This window comes from Neophocaena asiaeorientalis, unplaced genomic scaffold, assembly GCF_003031525.2.
Source record: "Neophocaena asiaeorientalis asiaeorientalis breed wild unplaced genomic scaffold, Neophocaena_asiaeorientalis_V1.1 scaffold123, whole genome shotgun sequence".
In the NCBI taxonomy this organism is placed as follows: Eukaryota; Metazoa; Chordata; class Mammalia; order Artiodactyla; family Phocoenidae; genus Neophocaena; species Neophocaena asiaeorientalis.
Genome location: NW_020173666.1, coordinates 13870370 through 13892968, shown reverse-complemented (window position 1 = coordinate 13892968; position 22599 = coordinate 13870370). Strand labels below are relative to the sequence as shown.

The 22599-nt window shown below is 42.5% G+C and overlaps 1 protein-coding gene across 5 annotated transcripts in view; it reads left to right on the top strand.

The window, feature by feature from the left end:
* Positions 1 to 22599, top strand: part of PLG (plasminogen) — a 44608-nt gene that overhangs the window by 11317 nt on the left and 10692 nt on the right. For 4 of the 5 annotated variants that reach the window (XM_024747969.1, XM_024747968.1, XM_024747967.1 and 1 more), the window contains exons 5-13: positions 600 to 739; positions 2159 to 2279; positions 3837 to 3955; positions 5727 to 5889; positions 6573 to 6718; positions 10171 to 10330; positions 17149 to 17330; positions 18955 to 19103; positions 20264 to 20357. In XM_024747969.1, coding sequence (XP_024603737.1) covers positions 600 to 739; positions 2159 to 2279; positions 3837 to 3955; positions 5727 to 5889; positions 6573 to 6718; positions 10171 to 10330; positions 17149 to 17330; positions 18955 to 19103; positions 20264 to 20357 — 1274 coding nt within the window. Of the gene's footprint in view, positions 1 to 599; positions 740 to 2158; positions 2280 to 3836; positions 3956 to 5726; positions 5890 to 6572; positions 6719 to 8411; positions 8418 to 10170; positions 10331 to 17148; positions 17331 to 18954; positions 19104 to 20263; positions 20358 to 22599 lie in introns of all 5 variants that reach the window. The other variant, XM_024747966.1, reaches the window with a different exon arrangement.

The window sequence follows — 22599 nt, the reverse complement described above, 5'->3', positions numbered from 1 at the left end:
GAGAGGATGTGGAATTTGGCATCAGACACATCTGACTTTAAACCCTTGAGATACTACTTATTGACTGCTCAAGCTTAGGCAAGATTTGATTTGTTTCACATGGCTGTGCCTCAGTTATCTCATCTGTAAAATGGGGATAATAACACCTTCCTGATGGGGATTTTTATTAAGACTACATTAGAGAATGCATAGAGAAATTTTAGTGTAATACCTCGTGCAGAGTTCACACAGATAAAAGGGTGTTAACTTCTATTACTTTTACAGAGAGAAGGGCAACTGCCAAAAGCAGGTGTTAGGAATGCATCGTGAATTTGGCAGGCTTTTGAGGGCTTTGTATTTCTACTGTGCATAAAGACACTTTGGCTCTACTTCCAGGACTTGGCTGTCCACATAGTGATATTAGCTACTCTACTGAAGCAGGCCATTAGCAGAGGTACTGAAAATTGGGTGACACGAATGCTCTAGCACATAGCCGAAATGCATTTGGATGACACCACCTCGAATCGCAGATGGGAAAGAGAGGGCGTCTTATCCTGCCTTGCTAAAGACATGCTGATCTTAAAAATATAGTCAAAGTGGTTCTTTTTCATCCTCCACAGCTTTTCACCTGAAAACTCTCCTTTAGCGGGATTGGAGGAGAACTACTGCAGGAACCCAGACAATGATAAGAAGGGACCTTGGTGTTACACCACAGATCCAGGCACAAGATATGACTACTGCGACATTCCTCAATGTGAAGGTCAGAGGTGGCTCTAGAAAATGCTTTCCTATCTGCCCTTCGTCTGTGGAGTAATTTGCTGTAAATCAATTTTCTACAGGGATATTAATAATCAATCAGTGCTGTGTTTGACAGAATCAAGTAACACATGACTTCTTGGAAAGGCCCAATTTTGCACATTTTCCATGATTGATCTAAATTATTTTTATTAAAATGTACTTCAACAGGGACTAATATAAAACTAGATATAAACTCTAGATGCAAACTTCTTATGCTCAAAGCTCTGACACAGTATAAAGCCAAAAACATATTTGCAATTAAATCATTAAAATAAAACCACAAAATCAATACAATTCAAATACACAATATTAATTTAACACGGTAGACTTTGTTGTTTCACTGAAACCAAGCAAGGAACCAGTTTTTAAGTCAGGATTCTATCGTTTTAATGGACCAATCAATTTACTAGTGCACCTCAAAAGTCAATGCTAAAGATTTAAAACATCCTATTGAAAAATGTTCATGTCACATTTCCCGCTCTGTTTATTGGTGCAATGGGGGAATGAACAAGGGTGAGATATGTGTAACCACATGGATAGTGTATGTACCACGTGAAGCCTCACTTCCCCATCATTTTTTCTATTCCAACCATGGGGATCCTTTACCTGTACACTATGTTATGAGGTCATTTGGCCCTTCACTGACATAAGAGCATCATTTTTGCATCAAGTCTGCTTCTGTTTTCCTTATTACCCCATAAAAATTAAAGTCTTATATTTGCTGCACCTTGTTTTTTCAAGTATTCCAAAGTTTCCATTTTTAAGTGATGTAAGAAAGAAAAACAGCCTGTCATGAGCTCAATAATATAAAAACAGAAGCGCTGTCCCTTTAGGTGGGTATTGTTCCCGTGTGAGGTCATGAACACGAGCAAAAACCCTAGCACTAAAATCCACAATGTTTTTGAGAGGGTGCTGGCTTATTTGGAAGTTATCCATACAACCAGAATAATTTCATAGAAAATTTTAAAGACCGCTATTGGAATGGGGACCCCAAATATCAAAAAATTCTAGTAGAGAACTTACAGACTCCTGAGATTATGTTCAACCTCTCCCCCACCCCCTTCCCACCCACCAAGGACCACACATCCCACTTTGAAGATATGGCATTATGGAGTTTCTGGATTTGGTCAAGACTATAATAGTTGAGTAGGTATTAACCAAAATATACTAATTTTCCCATTTGAAAAAGAGAATGACGTTATAGATTGTATTAGAAAATTAAGCCTTTACTGCCAGTTTTGTTGCCAAGTGATTGTGGGAAAAGTACATCGAACAAGAGGCAAAGGTATTAGACATTTCTAGTGGAATTCTAGTTTTTACTCCGTTTCGCTTCATCCATTTCAGTTTCTTTCTTCCTTTCCTTCTTGTCCGTTCTGCCCAGATGAATGTATGCATTGCAGTGGAGAAAATTACCAGGGCAAAATTTCCAAGACCGTGTCTGGACTTGATTGCCAGGCGTGGGACTCTCAGAGCCCACATGCTCATGGATACATTCCTGCCAAGTAAGTCTCACTGGGAGTGGAATTAGATGTTTATGACTCTGCAGTGTTATGGGTAATTTAATGTTATTTAGATATTTTAGCATTCCTCAAAAAGTGAACATACCTGATGTTTTTGAATTTCAAAGTTTGAATCTTCCCACATGACTGCAAATGAAGGATACATTCTTACCACTCAAAATGTGGTCCATGGAAGAGTGATATCATCTGAGAGTTTGTTAGAAATGCAGAATCTCAGACCCACTGAATCTGAATTTGCATTATAACCAGATTCCTGGCTAATTCGTAGGCACATTAAAGTTTAAGAAAAACAGATACGTCTCACTTGCGTATTTTCCAAATATTTTCCTCTTCTCTTTCTTCCTTTCCTTTTCCTTCATACTGATGAGATTCAAGGCTTCCTAGCCTATGATCTGTGGATGGGCTTTAGGGCTTTGTGAACCCCTCAACATTTTATGTGTATTTATATCAGTACATTTTTCTGGGGTTGAGGATTCCTAACTTTCACTAGCTTCTCAAAGGGAATCAGGAATCTATAATAGAAATAGGAGTCTCCGATCTAGAAAGTAATGATTAGTTCTACAGTACAATGTTCTACATCTTCTAATTAATTGTACTTAATTGTACACATTAATTGTACTTAAAACACCTCCCTCTCTGTAGCTGCTTCGGTCTTTCTCTTCTTTCTAGGACTACTATAGGATTATAACGGGGCTTATAAAAACTTATAGGCAAAGAGACTAAGTCACAGATTTCAGTGTAGAAAACAGCTCCACTGAATTTCTGTACCTTCCATTCCAAATAGCTACCTTAAAACGCAGCTGTTTGCATTTTCCTTTCCCTATTGTATTCCAAAGAAGAAATACAGTAAAGCCTCAAGGCTCAGAATTGGGTAAATTTACTTTCAGGAAAGCAATCCTGCAAGAGGATTGCTTAAGCCACTGCTGGTTGCTCTGTCCATCCTGACTAAGCATTTGTGGTCTCAGGAAGGGACGTGAAATGAGCCCAGAGGGGCACGAGGCGTGGCGTGCATCTCGCAGCCTCAGTCACTGGGTCCCTGTGGTTGAGGGGACTCTCTGGCCTGCACACGGGAGCATAGCTTATCCGTCTCAGTTTCTATAAGCTTAAAGGCTAGCAGGACCAGAACCGGGTAGATCAGGAGGACAATTCCCTTAAACTATGAAGACACCAACTTCTCGGCTGTACTGTTTACTAGATGACTATCTCTAGCCAATAAGTACTTTGTGTTTTAAAAATTGCTATTATTTGCAGCTGAATAATTGGAGCTGGCTTACGTCGGTTTTACAGATGGCCAAAATGATAAAGTTGATCCCATTCTATGATTTTTGCACGTGTAAACTGTTAGAAAAATAATCCTTAGAATACTCGACTAACCTTATGAGATTGGCATCACACTGAGGATAACCTGCATCCAGTCACCTCCTTGGGTGCCTCGCTGTGCCTAGCACACAGCAGGTGCTCAATATTTGCTCATTTGAAATGATTCTCATCCGTGGATGTAAATGTTCAGTGCTGTTGAAATCTTTCTTGCACATTCAGATTTCCAAACAAGAATCTGAAGAGGAATTACTGTCGTAACCCCGATGGGGAGCCCCGCCCATGGTGTTTCACCACCGATCCCAACAAACGCTGGGAATTCTGTGACATCCCGAGATGTAGTAAGTATGCTCATACCCAGTCCTCATGGATCTTCACCTGTCCCTCTCTTGGTAACAAGAGTGCCGTGCCTGAAAATTGCCCTATAAATTCCGTGGGATGTGATTACTCTTTTAGAACAATGTATTGGTTACTGTAGGTAATTGATCAGAGTATCTAGTTACTATGGGGTTTTTTTGGTCCCGTAACATAGACTTCTGCCTGTTTTGAGTACAGATGAATGTAGGCTTTTGGGAGCCATCTCTGACCCTTATGGTTCTCTAGCGCTAAAGGCAAATCAGACCCATGCCTTCTGGTACATGGATTTCATTATCAACCAGAGTTCTTTTCAACTGTAAGCAAAGAGGTGTCTCTGGATGTCCAGTTTTTCAGTATGTTCAGCTTGGGAGGGAGCAACAGGAGAAGAGAGGTCGGGAGAGAAGATGCAATGGTAGACCTCGCAGGAATGAGTTGGAGAAAACAATTTTATAATATTTTCCTTCTATGAGAATTTGAAGCAAGGCACTGAACAAGGGCATCTGAGACCGTTAAGAAGGACTTAGCAGGCCGTGAGGGCCGGCTTCCTGTTCTTCGCTCTGAAGGTCATCCTTCGGGACACTGAGGTGCCTCGGTGCCCTCCTTTCTCACGAGCAGCAGTTTCTCTTTCTGTCATCTTCTTTTTTTTCTTGAGACTTTTTTTTTTAATTGAAGTATAGTTGATATACAATATTGTGTTAGTTTTGGGTGTACAGCAAAGTGATTTGGTTTTATATATATATATATATATCCTTTCTTTTTTTCCACCAGAGGTTAATTGTTTGGTGTTCTTTGTTAAACTAACACTTTTGATGGGTTAAGAACCACTAAGGCCACTTAAATAAACAGACCATTCAGGTAAGAACAGGAAAGCTAGTGTAGACACAAGCTATTAACTTGCTGTATTGGGGCTGGTGTGTTAGTTGATTGACATTGAAAATGACATGTGAATTCACCTGGAGATTTTTTAAATACCTACTCTGCTGACAAGTGTTAACTTTCTATTTTAGGTAGAAGAGATAGATTCCTTGATATTTAATCTTCCTGAATTACTAAAGTAAGACTTAAGTGATGTTGTACCATCCTTCAAATGCACTGCTTACTCTCATTGATATATATATATATATATATATATACATATATATTTTTTTTTTCACCCGATTCTTTTCCATTATAGTTTATTACAAGATATTGAATATAGTTCCATGTGCTATACAGTAAATTTTTATTTACCTGTTTTATATATGGCAGTGTGTCTTAAGAATTTCTTGACTTCTCACTGCATACCCTTTTCCTTGGAGACACTATTTTCTTTCTTCCCATGGACTCTGTCTGTTGTTTGGCTTTGTGGAATATTGGGGGTCATCCAGTTATGTTTACTTAATGAATAATTTATTTTTCGTAAAGGAAGTTGGATTGTTGGTACACGTGCAGATTTGGGGTGGGATGTGACACATGTTGAGCCTTACCTTGTGTGATGAGCTGAGGATATAGAGAAAACAGAATATAGAAAGAAGCATCTACTCCAAGGGTCTTGCCCCTGGAGGAGTTCCTCATGGGATGGTCTTGGAAACATCGATTCTACCACATCAACTTCTTCTGAAAAACGATAAAAAACTTTCAAATGCCAATATCTGGGAGGATGAGTGGAAAAGAAGACAGGCTGACGCTCCCTGCATCCATCCATTCCCCCATAATATCCATCTGTGAATCCTTTACTTAAAAAACATTCATTGTCATGTATTTTTCCCATTTAAGCAACACCGCCACCATCTTCCGGGCCAACATATCAGTGTCTGAAGGGAAGAGGCGAAAACTATAGAGGGACAGTGGCTGTCACCGTATCTGGGCACACCTGTCAACGCTGGGGTGAGCAGACACCCCACAAGCACAACAGGACCCCAGAAAACTTTCCCTGCAGGTAAGTCTGCTCCGGTCTCTTCCCGGTCAGCTGGATGGAAAGTGAAATCCCATTGACTTTGCCTTGGTGTCAGTGACAATAGAGACCTAGGCTTACAGCATTTGGGAATGAAAACTGGCCAAGTCACATGCAAGGGAAGTGAAATTTAGCGCTGATTTTCCTAGAACACTTGTTCTCAAAATGTGGTTTCCCAGGCCAGCGGCATCAGCATTATCAGGAAATTTGTCAGAAACGCAAATTCTTGGACCCTATCGTAGATCCACTAAATCAGTAACCTCGGAGTGGGTTTCAGCAACATTTTGACATTTGTACTAAACGTACAGTAAGGCTTGAGAACATTTAAATTCCAGGGCTATGATATACGCTTTCGGAGGCAAAGCAGTGTAGAAAATACCCATTGTGTTTCCAGCATACAGCACAGTGCCCAGAGCTGTAGGAAAAGACCTATTTTGCTCCATTAGACATAGCCAAGGAATAGATTTCAATCATTCACCCAAGAGAAGCATCTGTGCCATAATTCTCTGGAATCCTGCTCTGCTTAAGTTCCCACCCATTATTGAGTTTGTATAATTCTAGAGAATTAGCTGGATACATAGCCAACATCACTATTAACAAGCATGTGTGCACTTCGCTATATCTTTAGCCTTTTTGGAAAACCAAACTCACAGTCGCTTCTTTTTCAGAAATTTGGAAGAAAACTATTGTCGTAACCCCGATGGAGAAACAGGTCCATGGTGCTATACAACCAACAGTGAAGTGAGGTGGGAATACTGCACGATACCGTCCTGTGAGTCCTCTCCATTATCCACGGAACATTTGGATGCCCCAGGTAAGCAAGGGCGATGAGAGCTTACTGAGAGCTCCAGCGCACTCTGTATTTTTCTACTCCAGCAGCAGCACAATATACAGTGGCTTTGTTTACAGTTTCATTGTGTTGTGGTCAGAGAACATGCCTTATGATTTCGTTTCTTTTCAATGTGTTGACGCTTGTTTCGTGGTTCAGAATGAGGTCCTCTTGGTGACTGTTTCACATGCAGAGTCTGGCTTCTGCTATTGTTGGGTAGAGGGTTCTACAAAAGCCAGTTAGGTCAAGTTGGTTAGTATTGTGTAGCTCTTCTGAATCCTTACTAATTTTCTGTCTCCTGTTCTATTGCTTACTGAGAAATGAATGGTGGCGTTTCCAGCTTCAGCTGTTCGTTTCAGTTTTGTGTTTGCTTTACATATTCCGGAGCTCTGTGTCAGGCACAGACACACTTAGGATTGTTGCCTTTTTGAAGAAATGACCCCTTTATCATTATGTAATATCTCTCCTTATCTCTAGAAATAGTCCTTGTTCTAAAGTCTACTTTTGCTGAAATGAATACAGCCATAAGAGCTCTATTTTTACTAGCATTTGGATGATTTTTTTGCGGTACGCGGGCCTCTCACTGTTGTGGCCTCTCCTGTTGCGGAGTACAGGCTCCGGACACGCAGGCTCAGCAGCCATGGCTCTCGGGCCCAGCCGCTCCGCGGCATGTGGGATCTTCCCGGACCGGGGCACGAACCCGCGTCCCCTGCATCGGCAGGCGGACTCTCAACCACTGCGCCACCAGGGAAGCCCGATATAACTTTTTTTTCCCTCAGTCTTTTAATTGAGATGTTTAGACTGTTTGCCTTTAATGTAATTGTTAACCTGGTTGGATTTAAATCTACCATCAAATTAGTTATTTCTACTTGTCCTATGTGAATTTTGTTCCTTTTTTCATCTTTCTCTGCCTTTGCATTAATTGAGTATTTTGTATTGCCTCATTACCACTGATTTTAGTATTTTTTAATGTTTACAATATACATCATTAACTTATCATATTCCACCTATGAATAATATTATTTTACTTGATGTTTAATGTAAGAACCTTACAACATTGTACTATTTCCTCCCTCCCAAAATATTGTGCTATTGTTCTCAAAGAGTTTTCTTCTATTATGTTAGAAATCTCACAGTAAATTGATACTATTTTTGCCCTGAACAGTCATGTTTTAAAGCAATTATAAATTTAAAAAATCTTTTATATTTACTTTCATTTATTTATGTCTACCATTTCTGCTATGCTTCGTTTCTTTTTGTTGGTTCTCCAATTTCCATCTGATGTCATGTTCTTCCTGTAAAAAACTTAACCGTTACCATTTCTTGTAATACAAGTCTGTTGATGATGAAGTCTTTCAGCATTTGTACGTCAGAAAGAGTCTTTATATTGCCTTCAACTTAAAAAAATAATTTTTGTTGGGTATAGAATTCTGGGTGGACAATTGTTTTCCCCTTTTACCACTTTAAAGATGTTGCTATATTATCTTCTGTTATGAGTAGTTTCTGATGGAAATCTTATCTGTGTTCCTCTGTATCTAATATTTCTTCTTTCTCTGGTTGCCTTTAAGACTTTCTCTCATCTTCAGTTTTCAGCAGTTGATTACGGTGTATCTAAGTGAGTCTGTTTGTTTTCTTACTTATTTATTTATGGTATTTATCCTGCTTGAAGTTCTCTGAGCTTCTGGTGTTTGCTGATTGCTGGTTTTCACTAGTTTTGTAAAATTCTCAGCCATTACTGCTCAAATATTTCTTTCCCCTGCTCTCTCTCTCTCTCTCTGTTTTCCTTTTTAGGACTTCAATCACCCAAATATTAGACCATTTCATATTGCCTCATACCTCTTATATGCTTGTTCTACTTTTTTCCCCCCCCACTGTTTTTTTCTCTTTCTCTTTGTATGTCAGTTTAATATTTATCAATCTATTTTCAAGTTCACTGATTCTTTCCTCAGTTGTGTTTAATCTCTTGATCAGCCCATTGAAGGAATTTTTCATCTCTGATAACATGGTTTTTATTTCTAGTGTTTGCATTTTATTCTTCTTTTTTTTTAAAAAAAAAAAAGAGTTTCCACCTCTGCTGAAATTCTTCACCTATCCATGCATATTGTAGTATGGTACTACAAGATCCTTCAACATATTCATCACAGTTACCTTATAATCTCAATCAGATAGTGTCCACATCTCTGTCTGGCTCTGAGTCATCACTGAGTCTGGCACTGTTGATTGTTTATCACTCAACAGTGGCTTTTTTTTCCCTTTTTTTTTTTTTTTTGGTGTGTCTTGTAATTTTTAATCAAATGCTGGATATATATGTAGAGGAACAATAACTCTTGAAGCAAATATTCTTTACACTTTGAAATGGGCACCCTTCTTCTTTTATCAGTATGTTATGTGGATAATTGAATTGATACAATTAACAGATAAAAGGAATTTGAGTTTCCTTGTTGCTGCTTTTACCTTAAGTGAACCACAGGTTTCAAATCCCTGCAGTGATGGGGTGCAATCACTTTGTGCTTAGAGTAGGGTCTGGGGTGCTGAAGAGTCTTCTCAGCATTCCTAATCCCTTCTCAATTGTTAGCAATCACTGCATGCCTGCACCACAGACGTGGGTCATGCCACACTTCTAACCTGACTCTTGTGATAGACTACTGTTTCTTGTTACTCACTGCTAAGATTTTGGTGGAGGTAGGCGTTCTCTATCTTCCTGGTTTACCCTCAGCCTTAGATATACTCTGTGCACCTGGGCTTTGAAGGTAATGTTTTTCAGTATTCTTGCCCCTTCTTCCCATGGAGCTAAACTCTAACTTGTATGTGGGGTGAGTCTTGGGTGGAAGAGTAGCAGACTTCTGTTGTGTGTTGGTGAAGTATCCTGGCACAAGAGAATTTTCTGCCCCTCCTCCAGGGTAATAAGATTTTCGCCCTACACCTCCCCGAGAGGCAGTGGATCTTTGCCTTGGTCCTGGGTGCAGGACCATTTCCTGCCCCACTCCCCAGCAGCTTGAGGTTTTGGCTTTGTATAAGCAAAGAGTCTTGGGGAATGCACAAGGTTTTCATGTCTTCCTCACTGTCACCCCGTCATCACCGGCAGCCTACACCAGTGAATGTGTCTCTTTCTGGAGACCTGCCCAGTTGTTCCCATGATCTCCCAGTGGAGATCCATAGAAGACAGCTTGCACATGAGTGAGATGCCCAGGTATAAGCACTCTGCCCTACTTATTTTTTTCTGAGTTTTAAATTAAATATTTACCAAAAAGTTAGGTCCTTAAAGTTTTAGAATGTTATGGATCTATTGTTTTCTTTGCATGGCCATCTGCCTGCCAATATGTAAAAAGAGAAGAGTGTTAATCCCCAGAGATGACTATTCTGTTTGTTTAATAAATTATTTCACATATTTCTCTGTTTTAGTCATTATTTACTGATTTCTTCTATTTCAATTTCAGTACCACCTGAACAAACTCCTGTAGCCCAGGACTGCTACCAGGGTAATGGGCAGAGTTATCGAGGGACATCATCCACTACTATCACAGGAAGGAAATGTCAATCTTGGTCATCGATGTTACCACACCGGCACCAGAAGACCCCAGGAAACTACCCAAATGCGTACGTCTTTGATTTTTAACCCTTAGAGGAGCAACAGCCAACTTAAATTCCTGTTAAAAGGGCCATGCTTTAAACAAACGTCTTAGGACCAAATTTCCTTTGGCTCCAGACTATGAGACAAAATATCTCAGGCAGCTTTTGCTTTAGAGCAAAATTTCGGAAAGAAGAGAAGCTAGAGGCTGGCTATCTTTCCTAAGTAGTTTTGCAGAAGCAGGGTGGGAGATAAAGAGGGGCTGAGGTCATAGTAGTAAAAAGCTCAGAAGAACAAATGATCAAGAGCTTAGAAATAGCATCATTCCACAGCACCTGCCAAAGATCAGTGTGGTCTTTCAACTATGGAACTTTATCATTTCATCCTCCAACTCCTGAAGGGGTTTTGTGTTTGTCATTGAGTAATAAATATAAATACTTATCACCACCGGGTGATAAATAAGTATTTTTCACCTGACCTGTATAGGTACATTGGGTCCTGAGCACTCGTGGTCTAAAGGGATACGAGTTACCAGAACATTAGGAGCAAAAGCAAGAAGGCAGATTTGAGTCAGAAAGTATACAGATACTGAGAGGCAAAATGGACATACAGATGGACGAAAGCTAGGTCTGGTCAGACCAGCTTTTCTGCGATAAATGGCTGTAAAACTTATGGAGAAACTGTTTTCACATGACGGACAACAGGCAGCACAGGACAGACGTTTCAGAAAAGAAAATAAATTAGAATAAATTTACAAGTACCCTGGTTTTCTTCCTGGAGATACTTCCTGGACTGCAGTTCAAGGAGGTGGAACCAAAGCAGACCACAACAGTCTTGCTAAACTGAGGACACAGAGCTTGGAGTGGGGATTAGTGAGGCAGCTTGGATTTAGTAGGCTGGGTAATCATGAGGAAGGATCTGTGCAGAGAAGGAGCTCCAGAAATATGTATAGAGTTCTCCTGAAGTCTCTGGCTGGATATAAAGCTGCAAACGCACAGGGAGAGATTCCACAATGTTAGTGGGACGAAGAACAACTACCAGGGAACAGGGAGATAAACGGAGATTATAGAACTCACACAGCACTAGGAGATTCTGTGTTTGCAGAGTTGAGATTCTTACTAGCCAGAGAGGAGAGACTTCATGGGACACCTTGGGCATTCAGTAAGGAATCCAGAAAAGTCACACTTTAGGGGTAGGATTAGTGTATTCCTGGAATAAAGGTTACCCTAGAAAAACACCCTAGCAAAGCTTTAAAGCAATCCTAAAATAAACAAAATGATCTCCAAGTAAATTAACTGTCCGCCAGAAGAAAAGTCAACACTCTTGAGAGGAAAATAACAAAATCAAGCCACTCAGTAATGTGGTATCTACAATGTCTGGCAGAAATTTTAATATTACTAGACATGCAAAGATCATTAAATGTGATCCATAATGAGGAGAAAAATCAGTCAATACAGACTCAGAAATGATAGAAATGATGGAATTGGCAGACAAAAAATTCTGAAAGATATTATAATTGTGTTTAAGGATTTAAAGAAAAATAGGAACATAAAAGAATCAAATGGATAAGCTAAAGAGAAAGGAAACTGTAAAAGAGGCAAATGGAAAAGACAGAACTAAATATATATATATTTAAGAACTAAATATATATATTAAATATATATCTTAAATGAAAAATTCACTGGATGTCTTTACCATCGGGTAGACAACACAGAAGACATTACTGTTACAATTACATGACATGACATGACATGACATTACATTACAGTAGACATTACTGTTCTAATTTTCTTACATTATGCATGATGCTGTATAATATTAATACACGTTTGAATGTGGTAAGTTAGAGAGGGATATTGTAAATCCTAGAGTAACCACTGAAAATGAAAACTCAGAGGAATAGATAATAATAAGGATATTCAATTAATCCAAAAGGAAGAAGAAAAGGAGAGAAAAAGAGTAAAGAAGGCATGGTAGAAACAGAACATAAACAGAATGATGTTAGACTTAAACCCAGCCCTATCAATAAGTATATTAAATATAAAAAGGATGAAACAATGCAATTAGAAGGCAGAGATTGTCAAGTTGAATAAAACCAAAGCCCAGTTATGGTCTCTTTACAATACATGCTCTTTAAATATAAAGACATAAATAAGTTAAAAATCAAAATATGGAAAATTAATACAATAAAAACACTACCATACGACCCAGCAACCCCACTACTGGGCATATACCCTGAGAAAACCAAAATTCAAAAAGGAATCACGCACCAAAATGTTCATTGCACCTCTATTTACAATAGACAGGAGATAGAAGCAACCTAAGTGTCCATCATCGGATGAATGGATAAAGAAGATGTGTCACATATATACAATGGAATATTAATCAGCCATAAAAAGAAATGAAATTGAGTTATTTGTAGTGAGGTGGATGGAGCTAGAGTCTGTCATACAGAGTGAAGTAAGTCAGAAAGAGAAAAACAAATACCGTATGCTAACACATGACAAAGTGAGAGAGTGGCATGGACATATATACACTACCAAATGTAAAATAGATAGCTAGTGGGAAGCAGCCGCATAGCACAGGGAGATCAGCTCGGTGCTTTGTGACTACCTGCGGGGGGGGATAGGGAGGGTGGGAGGGAGGGAGACGCAAGAGGGAAGAGATATGGGAACATATGTATATGTATAACTGATTCACTTTGTTATAAAGCAGAAACTAACATATCATTGTAAAGCAATTATACTCCAATAAAGATGTAAAAAAAAAACACTAATCAAAAGAAAGCTAGAATGGTTTTTAACACCAGACAGACAAATTAATTTAGGATAAGAAATATACCAGAGATAAAAAGGCCATTTTTGAAGTAAAAAGCTTTAACGATGCTAAATGTGTTGACCCTAATAACAGAGGTTCAGATGTATGAAGCAAAAACTGACAGAACTAAAGAGAGGAATAGATGAGTCCACAATTACAGTTGGAGATTTTCTCACTTCTCTCTTGTATAGTTAAAAATTCTCCCAAAACAATACAGTAGGACAAGTAGATGAAAAATTCAGAGAAGATACAGAAGTTTTGGAGGAAAATCTGAACCAATATAACATATGCCCAACTTTAGAATACATATGCAAGTGCACAAGGAACATTCACCAAGGTATATCATATGCTTGGCCTTGAAAAAGTCCCAATAAATTTAAAAGGATTAAAATAATATACAGGTGTCTTCTGAGCCAACAGAATTAAATGAGATGTAAATAATGAAAAGTTTAGGAAATTCTCAAATATTTGGAAATTAAAGAACACATTTCTAAATAACCCATGAGTCAAAAAAGAAATCACAGAGGAATTCAGGAATCAGTGGTACTGGCAAAAAGATATACAAATGGAAAAAGGGAAAGTCTGGAAACTGACCCGCAAACATGTATGGTCAGTTGATTTTCAATATACCTGGCGAAGCAATTCAATAGGAAGAGGAAAATTTCCCCCAAATTGTTCTGGAACAACTGAGTGTCCGTAAAGGAAAAAAACCCCAAAACCTTGACTCCTAGCTGCCATGTCAAATTCACTTGAGAAAACTCTTAGACCTGAAAGGAAAGGTTAAAACTAAAGCTGAAATTTAAAGCTTCTGGAAAAAAATATGAGATTATTTTCACAGCCTTGGGGAAGGCAGACCATTTTTGGATAGGACCCAGAAAACATTATAAAAAAATTATAATTTGGACTTTAATAAAATGAAAACTTTGCTTATCAAAAGTCATTGTTAAGAAAATAGACAAGGGCTTCCCTGGTGGCGCAGTGGTCGAGAGTCCGCCTGCCGATGCAGGGGACATGGGTTCGTGCCCCGGTCCGGGAAGATCCCACATGCCGCGGAGCGGCTGGGCCCGTGAGCCATGGCCACTGAGCCTGCGCATCCGGAGCCTGTGCTCCGCAGCGGGAGAGGCCACAACAGTGAGAGGCCCGTGTACCGCGAAAAAAAAAAAAAAAAAGAAAATAGACAAGTCAGGGACTGGGAGAAAAATAATCTCAATCCATATATCTGACAAACGGCTTGTATCTAGAATGTGTAAAGATCCCTTCCACACACTAGTAAGAAGGCAAACAACCTAAGAAAAAGGGGCTAAAGACTTTAATAGACATTCCACAGGGAAAGATATACAAATGGTCAATAAGCACCTGAAAAAATGTTCAACATTTTAGCCATTACAGAAATAAGAATTATAAGCACAAAATAAGAAGTGTGCCCGGGCTGCGGAGCGGCTGCAGCCCTCACACATGTTGGTAGGGATGTAAAATGGAGCGACCACTTTGGACACCAGTCCAACATTTTCTTATAAAGTTAAACGTGCATCTGCCTACAAACCTGCAATTCTATTTGTGAATGCTCACCCAAGCGAAATGAAACATAAGCCCCCCAAAAGATCTACCAGGAAGTTCTTAGCAGCTTTATTCATAGAATTGCCCCAAACTGGAAAGCACTTCAGTGGCCATCAATAAGAACATGAACAGTTGGTGGGATATTCATACCATGGAATACTATTCAGAAATAAAAAGGAACGAGCTACTGACACTCTCAAATAGCATGGATAAAGCTTATAAACAGTATCCTAAGGAGAGGAGCCACACGTAAAAGGTACATACTTGTATGAGCCCTTTCATAGGAAGTTCCAGAGAAGGCAAAACTAATTTATGGTGAAAGAAATCAATAGTATTTGCGTCTGGGGGGCAGCTGAGATTGATTGAGCAGTGACCCAAGGGAGGTTTCTGGGGCTGATGGAAATGTTCTCTATCGCACTAGGAGTGTGGGCTATACAGGCATGTGTGTTCATCAAAACTCGTCAAACTACCTTAAAAAAATAAGGGCGGTCACAAAGCACCGAGCTGATCTCCCTGTGCTATGCGGCTGCTTCCCACTAGCTATCTACCTTACGTTTGGTAGTGTATATATGTCCATGCCTCTCTCTCGCATTGTCACAGCTCACCCTTCCCCCTCCCCATATCCTCAAGTCCATTCTCTAGTAGGTCTGTGACTTTATTGCTGACTTACCTCTAGGTTCTTCATGACATTTTTTTTTCTTAAATTCCATATATATGTGTTAGCATACGGTATTTGTCTTTCTCTTTCTGACTTACTTCACTCTGTATGACAGACTCTCGGTGTTTTGTGAGCGCCTGGAGGGGTGGAATAGGGAGGGTGGGAAGGAGGGAGACGCAAGAGGGAAGAGATATGGGAACATACGTACGCGTACAGCTGATTCACTTTGTTATAAAGCAGAAACTAACACACCATTGTAAAGCAGTTATGCTCCAATAAAGATGAAAAAAAAAAAAGCAGGAGTCTGTTTCACATGACAAGCTTTTTAACACATCCAGGGCTCAGAAACCTGCTAACGGGCTTCCTCAATTTGTGGGCCTGGGCTTGAGACTGTCACTTGTCTATAGTACCCACAGACACAGTGTTGCTGGATTCCCATAATACGTTTCAAACTATCTCATAAGCCTCAGGCCATGGGTCTAAGCTGCAAAGGGGTGTCCAAGGCTGAGGCTTCTGAGAGGCTGGGGTGAAGTTGTGGCCCTGGGGATCCAAGTTGCCCAGTGAGCCCCAGGCTGCTCGTCTGCTACGTCCTTATCCAATTGTTTCTGATTCAGCTCCCACAGACCCTGTGGTCTATCCAGACGTCTCCCTTCATCCATTTGATCCCACTGTCCTTTAGTCACGCCCCCTCCCCTCAGTCTCCGAGTGGCTCCAGCTAGAGGGGTCTGGGGTTCCTCCCCATATGCCCCAGAATGCAGCATCCTCGGGAAACCTCATCCTGCCTGGGAGCTAGTTTTCCAGGAAGGCTTCCACAAGCCTTCCAATCCCCAAACCCACTCGATCTACCTATGATATTTACAGTAATATTACTGTCCTGAGTTTTTGTTTCATCGTAAAATACAGTATGGGTAAATAGAATAAGAGAGGGGACCTGGGAATATCAATATCATCTTGTATGTCTTTTCTGCCTTGGATAAGTATGTTTTGGTTCCAACTTACGTAGCCCTATGTACTCACATAGAGAGAGAAAGCCAGAGATATAGATATATTTGTATGTGCCTTTAAAAAACTCTAAAATACATGCTTCAAAATCCATATTGGTTATCCCTGGGGAAGGTATTTAACATTCCCAGGGAAAGGAAGATATTCTGATACTTTCTGTTATACATTTATATATGATCTGTTTTTATATGGAGCATATATTACTTTTGATTTCTTTTTAAACAAATTTATTTCTTTCTTTATTTTTGGCTGCATTGGTTCTTCACTGCTGCGGGCGGGCTTTCTCTAGTGCATCGAGCAGGGGCTACTGTTCCTTGAGGTGCGCGGACTTCTCACTGCGGTGGCTCCTCTTGTTGCAGAGCACGGGCTCTAGGCGTGTGGGCTTCAGTAGTTGTGGTGTGTGGGCTCAGAAGTTGTGGCTCGTGGGCTCAGTAGTTGTGGCTCACAGGCTCTAGAGCACAGGCTCAGTAGTTGTGGCGCATGGGCTTAGTTGCTCCACGGCATGTGGGATCTTCCCAGACCAGGGCTCGAACCCGTGTCCCCTGCATTGGCAGGCGGATTCTTAACCGCTGCACCACCAGGGAAGTCCCTTGATTTTTTTAAAATAAAAACTATAACCTATTTTTAAAAACTTACCCACTTCGTAAGAAGTTGAGGACTATCTGTGCTTGTGACATTATAATAATAATTGGTACCTTTGGTACCTTAATGGAAATATCTCAGTCACTTTGTTGTAACAAAATTCTGAGGGTGCTGGGGTGCCCCTGAAGATTTGCTCACCTCTCATGACCTCTACTGTTGTGGAATTTACAGTGGCTTGACAATGAACTACTGCAGAAATCCAGATGCTGATAAAAGCCCTTGGTGTTATACCACTGATCCGAGCGTCAGATGGGAGTTCTGTAACCTGAAGAAATGCTCAGAAACACAAGAGCGGGTCACAGAATCTCCAACTGCTGCCCAGGTTCCAAGTATACAGGATCCTTCTGAAGCAGGTAAGAAGTCTGTGGCCAGACATCTATATAGTTGGGTATCGGGATGACAAGAGATGGAAAATCTTTGGGATGCAGAGGCGTCATTGTTACAGGGAGCTGGAGTGCTGGCTGAGTCTGCGATATGGAAGGAAGCCTCAGTGTATCACCTGGGGGAGACAGAGCTGCTCTTGCTGGCATGATGGGGTAGGGCGTTTCTTTAGGATTTGAAAACTAGTTGCTTGTGAGGGATGGTTACAATTTTGAGCCTGGGTGGACTGACATGTTGATGATGGTGGCCGAGATGGGACATTCTAGAAAAGCAAGTCTCTGCCTTTTGCATGGAGGGATAGAAATGGCTGATTTGGTTTTGAATGTACAGAGTTAGGAGGGCTAGGAGGACCGTCAAAGATCATCTCCAACAAACACCTGGCGAAGCGGACATGCAGCTCCAAGGGTTTCGGGGCCTGAGCATAAGAATGTCGTTGTCATCTGAGGTGGGAGACATGAAGATATCACAGTCCTCTCTGTTTCCCTGGCCCTTCGCCCGCGTGTCACTCTAAGTGCTTGGCCCCTGGTCCTGTGGTTGTCAGGTGGCAGGAAGTGCTCTGTACCGCTGCAGGGTAAGGAAACCGAGGGGGCTGATTCTCCCCCTGCCCCGGAATGAAAGCTCAGGGGTCCCATGGCTTGTCTGACCACTTTCAGATAATCCAAAATCAGACAGGAATGATTAAATGAGAACTTGGTTTCTAGTTGAGACCCCCCTCTCCTTCCGGAGGTGGACTTGCCTCCTCCAGGATGCTGGAGAAACCTCCCCTACTGCTCCCGACTGAACACCTGTACACCTGTACAGCTGCTGTACACACAGGGCCAGCTCATCTCTCCCCACTCTTTCTTGGTGAGACTCTGAGTGCCGTGCTCCAGCTGGGGATCCCTCCTGATAAGACCTCGCATGGCCTCACGTGATGCCCCACACTTGGTGCACGAGTAACTCACACACCCTGGCCCTGGAAAACACTGGAGGCCGCCTAGCCCAGCCCTGCTCCTTGGCCTGGAAGCCAGCTGGCCCAGCTTTTGCTTTGTGGATTTTCCATGTGGCCATCAGAGCACTGGGCACTGGGTCCCCCTATGGAACACACATCAATTTCTCTGAGGGGTTCTGCCGAATCCCCCAACGGCAAGGCTTGAGGTGAGGGATGAGTTTGGGGAAGGGGCCTCTCGTCATCCCTTTATTACCTCTTTCATCCCAGAAGGTGGGAACTCACAGCACAGCTCTGGCCAAAATAATATTTTTTATAAAATCCTTTTCAATCCGCACTCTTTCTCTCCATCCTTGTTGAGGTGTTCAAGAATCATCTAACAGCTCACGGTGGCATCTGTGTCACCACTCAGCTTGTTATAAAATTGATTATCTTAGTGTCCTGGCCAAACCTCCCAGTCTAGCATCTCAGCTCGTGATCATTTCTGAGCCAATAGCATTTCTGGTAACTTGTCAAATTCAGCAGAGCTCACTGACGTCTTTAGCACTCCTGCGTTCTGAAGGATGTGACCACAGTCTGTCCTGAGAGAAACCTAGCACTGCTGCGTTTGTTCCTTGTCACCCGGCTCTGTGTAATGACAGGAGACCACCATTCTCTCTCCCCGACAGACTGCATGTTCGGCACTGGTAAAGGATACCGGGGCAAGAAGGCGACCACGGTGGCCGGTGTCCCCTGCCAGGAGTGGGCTGCCCAGGAGCCCCACAAACACAACATTTTCACTCCAGAGACAAACCCACGGGCAGGTTTGGAGAAAAATGTAAGAGCCACTTTGATTTGGACTCGATTTTGCCTTTTGTTGACAAGTCTTTGCAGACTGAATTGACCCTCTGTTACAGAAAGTCAGCCTGACTGAGCTTCAGTGTGGGGTGGAGAGGAAGATGTGCGAGAGATTTCAGGGGACCAAGCGTAGGATCTAACCAGCCTCAGCGTGGGAGGGAGCGTTAGCACGGGCAAGCCAACCTCCCTGTCTTTATCACTTCCATGTGTGTCATTTCCTGTCTGCTTTTGTTACTGATTTATGGTTTCCAGTGATCAAAGATGACCTTCATGACATTGTAGTTGGATTTTTCTAGAAGAAAACTGGATGCGTAATTAGGACTCCACTAGGATTTCCCCTAGTCCCACACATTCTCTGGGGTGGTTTCCTCTGGGGTATAGGTGTGTAGAGGGAAGGAAAAGGAAGACACAGTCTTTCCACAGCTGACCCACAGAGGGTGCCCAGGCCAGGGGAATAAGCAGTTCTGAAGCCACAGCAAACAGCAAACAAAACAGCGCCATCAAGCAGAAGACTGACATGAGCAAAGGGACAGGACGAGTCATCCACGTCTACAGTCCCTTACTGCCGGGTCCCTATGGTCCCCACGGACACAGGCTGCTGAGCGGGGAGGCCCCTTTATACAGCCTCTACCTCAAGACGCCTCAGGGTCTTCACCCCTTCCCCAGGGGAGTGGCCTCAAGGCTGGAGCTCCTTTTGAACGAAAAGTGACGGATGGCATTCTGTGAGTCAGAGGCTTGACACGCATCCTGAAGTGATAGCTTTGCCTGCCTCCCCCCCAAAGGAGCACTAACCCTTCATCTTCTCAGGACATCAGTGAAACCAGTGTCTGCGCCTCATGTGACATTCTCTGCCCTCTCCCGCCCGGGTGTACGCCACCCCCTATATGCCAGCCTCACGTGACATTCTCTGCCCTCTCCCGCCCCGGTGTGCGCCACCCCCTATATGCCAGCCTCACGTGACATTCTCTGCCCTCTCCCGCCCCGGTGTGCGCCACCCCCTATATGCCAGCCTCACGTGACATTCTCTGCCCTCTCCCGCCCCGGTGTGCGCCACCCCCTATATGCCAGCCTCACGTGACATTCTCTGCCCTCCCCCGCCCCGGTGTGTGCCACCCCCTATATGCCAGCCTCTTTTTCCAGTACTGCCGCAATCCTGATGGTGATGTCAATGGTCCCTGGTGCTACACGACAAATCCAAGAAAACTTTTTGACTACTGCGATGTCCCTCATTGTGGTAAGCTTCTTTCTTTTTTGGAAGGAAATGACTTCTAAATAAATGCAGCATCACCTGGTCTTAGATCTGCAAGACAAGAGTTTGGGCTGAGCGCTTCTGGGCAAGAGAGGGTCCCCTCTCCTTGGGAGCCCTCTTTTCATCCTGGGCCTCTTGAATCTGTCCTACTCGTGGCCCCCTTTGTTAGGCACCGCCCCCTCCTCTGACTCTGTAAACAAAATAAATGCAAAATTCTCCAAAAGAGCAACTTCAGAGGTGATCTAATCAGCCTCCAGACAGTTCCACTGAACTCTCCAGTGTCTGGGGTGGGAGGCATGAAACACAAACTTAGAGTCACCCAGATAGGAAACTCTCTCTTTCAGCAGCTGAGAAGAAAGAAAGCACAAACCGCAGGAAACTGCTAAACAGACAACATACATTGTAAACCTATAAACTGTCATCCTAAGAATTCAATGAAAAGTAACACAGCTCTTTACAAAGCCCCAGCTTTCTTTATCCTAAGATGACCATGCGTTAGCCATGCATTAGTCAGACAACTTAGAGGAAGCTTGCCGGGTTCTTTCCTCGTTTCTCTGAGACTTTTCTAGGGAGTGAGAAGCTTGGATCAGGGAAAGGGGAGTTGACGTTAGTTCTGAAAAGTCTGGGGTAACAAATCCATAGATAGATAGATAGAGGTAACAAATCCATAGATAGGTCTGGAGAACAATGTAAGCCACTTTGATTTGGACCCTATCTTACTTTCCGCTGAGCCATCTTTGCAAACACCATCTGTCCTGGTTCCCGCTAACCAGTCTGGACTTCTCCTCTGCACCGTTTGACTGCATCTGCTTGTGTCTGCCACGTGCGGGGACAGGCCGGAGCAGAGAAGTTGCTGCAAAGCCACTTAAGTCCACGTCCGGAGATGGTTTGGGAGGCAGTTTGGGGAAGGGGTTGAGAGCTCCGGAGCCACACTGTCGGGCTTTGATTTGGGGCCACTGCTGGGTAGAGCAGGGGGAGGAGGGAGAGGTCAGGGTGACAGGAAAGATTCTACTTGGCTGCTGTCCTTGTGCTCTCTGGACTTGGGGAATTTATAGCTGACTCGTTCTCCAGTGCGTGTTTGCTGTGCACAAGCTCTCTTGGTGGCCCTCCATCTGAGAGCCCCTGGTGGGGTTAGCGCCTCCCTTTCCACTCCTCCCTGCCAACCTGAAGCTTTCTGGTACCCCACTGCCTCTTACCGCGTGGCCTCGCTATCCTGGACAGGCTGCCTATGTGGCACGATTGCCTTTAACTTGTATAGCTTGACAGTCCCGCCCCGGCCTCTACAGCTGTGCCTGGGATTCACGCATCTCTGATTCCCACTGAAGGGAAGTACAGTAACGTCCCAGGTGCAGCCCTCAGTCACCACCAGACGCTATCAGCTTCTCAAGTGTGAGGCAGGCCTGGGTATCCTTCAGGAAATATGTCTCAAGATCAGACCACGTGGTCTGATAGCGTGCCCACATCCTGAGGAAGCGGGGACCTCACAGTCCGCTGGAACAGCCCTCTCTCCATTCTTTCTTCTTTCTTCCGTCTTAAGAACCTGATTCTTTTCCATCCTTGACTTGGGTAAGTGTACCAGCATTGTAGAAGAGGCTATTTGCCTTGATGTCTGCAGATGGAGGTTTACCTTACACATCCCCGGGCATCCTTGGGGCCTCTGTTGAATCTTCCAGTGCAACATCTTTTTACGTACCCACCGTCAGAAGGTAAAGATTACAAACCTCAGCTGTGTCCTTCTTTCTAGTGCTTAGAGCAATGCCTAGTGCATGCCAGGCACTACGTATACATATTTGAATACATATTTGCTGAATGAGTAAATTCAGCACAGTTCCTCCAACATGTCAGGTCGGTGCTTAACAGGGTGACTATCCCCGGTTAAGGGTACTTTCTGTGTGTGTGCTTGTATGGCTTTCGATAAGTTTATTCAGATTTTACAGAATATGAAATCTCTTTGAAGTATGACTTTGTTTTCTTAGGTTATTTTCATCTTCTCTGTTTTTTTAAAAAAGATTTTTATTGCTTATTCCTGGGAGATTTTGGATTTCCTTTATGTAAGTGAGAAATTTCCTAATAGCAATTTTCCTTAAAACTTCCAAACTTTACATCGTCTGTAATTCCCATGGAAAACATCTTTAAAATGAAAAAGTAACGCTGATTAACTTTTTAGGCTACACGTAAGCTTCTTTAAGCAACTCACCTGAAAAATTTGTGTAAATATTCTGTGTTA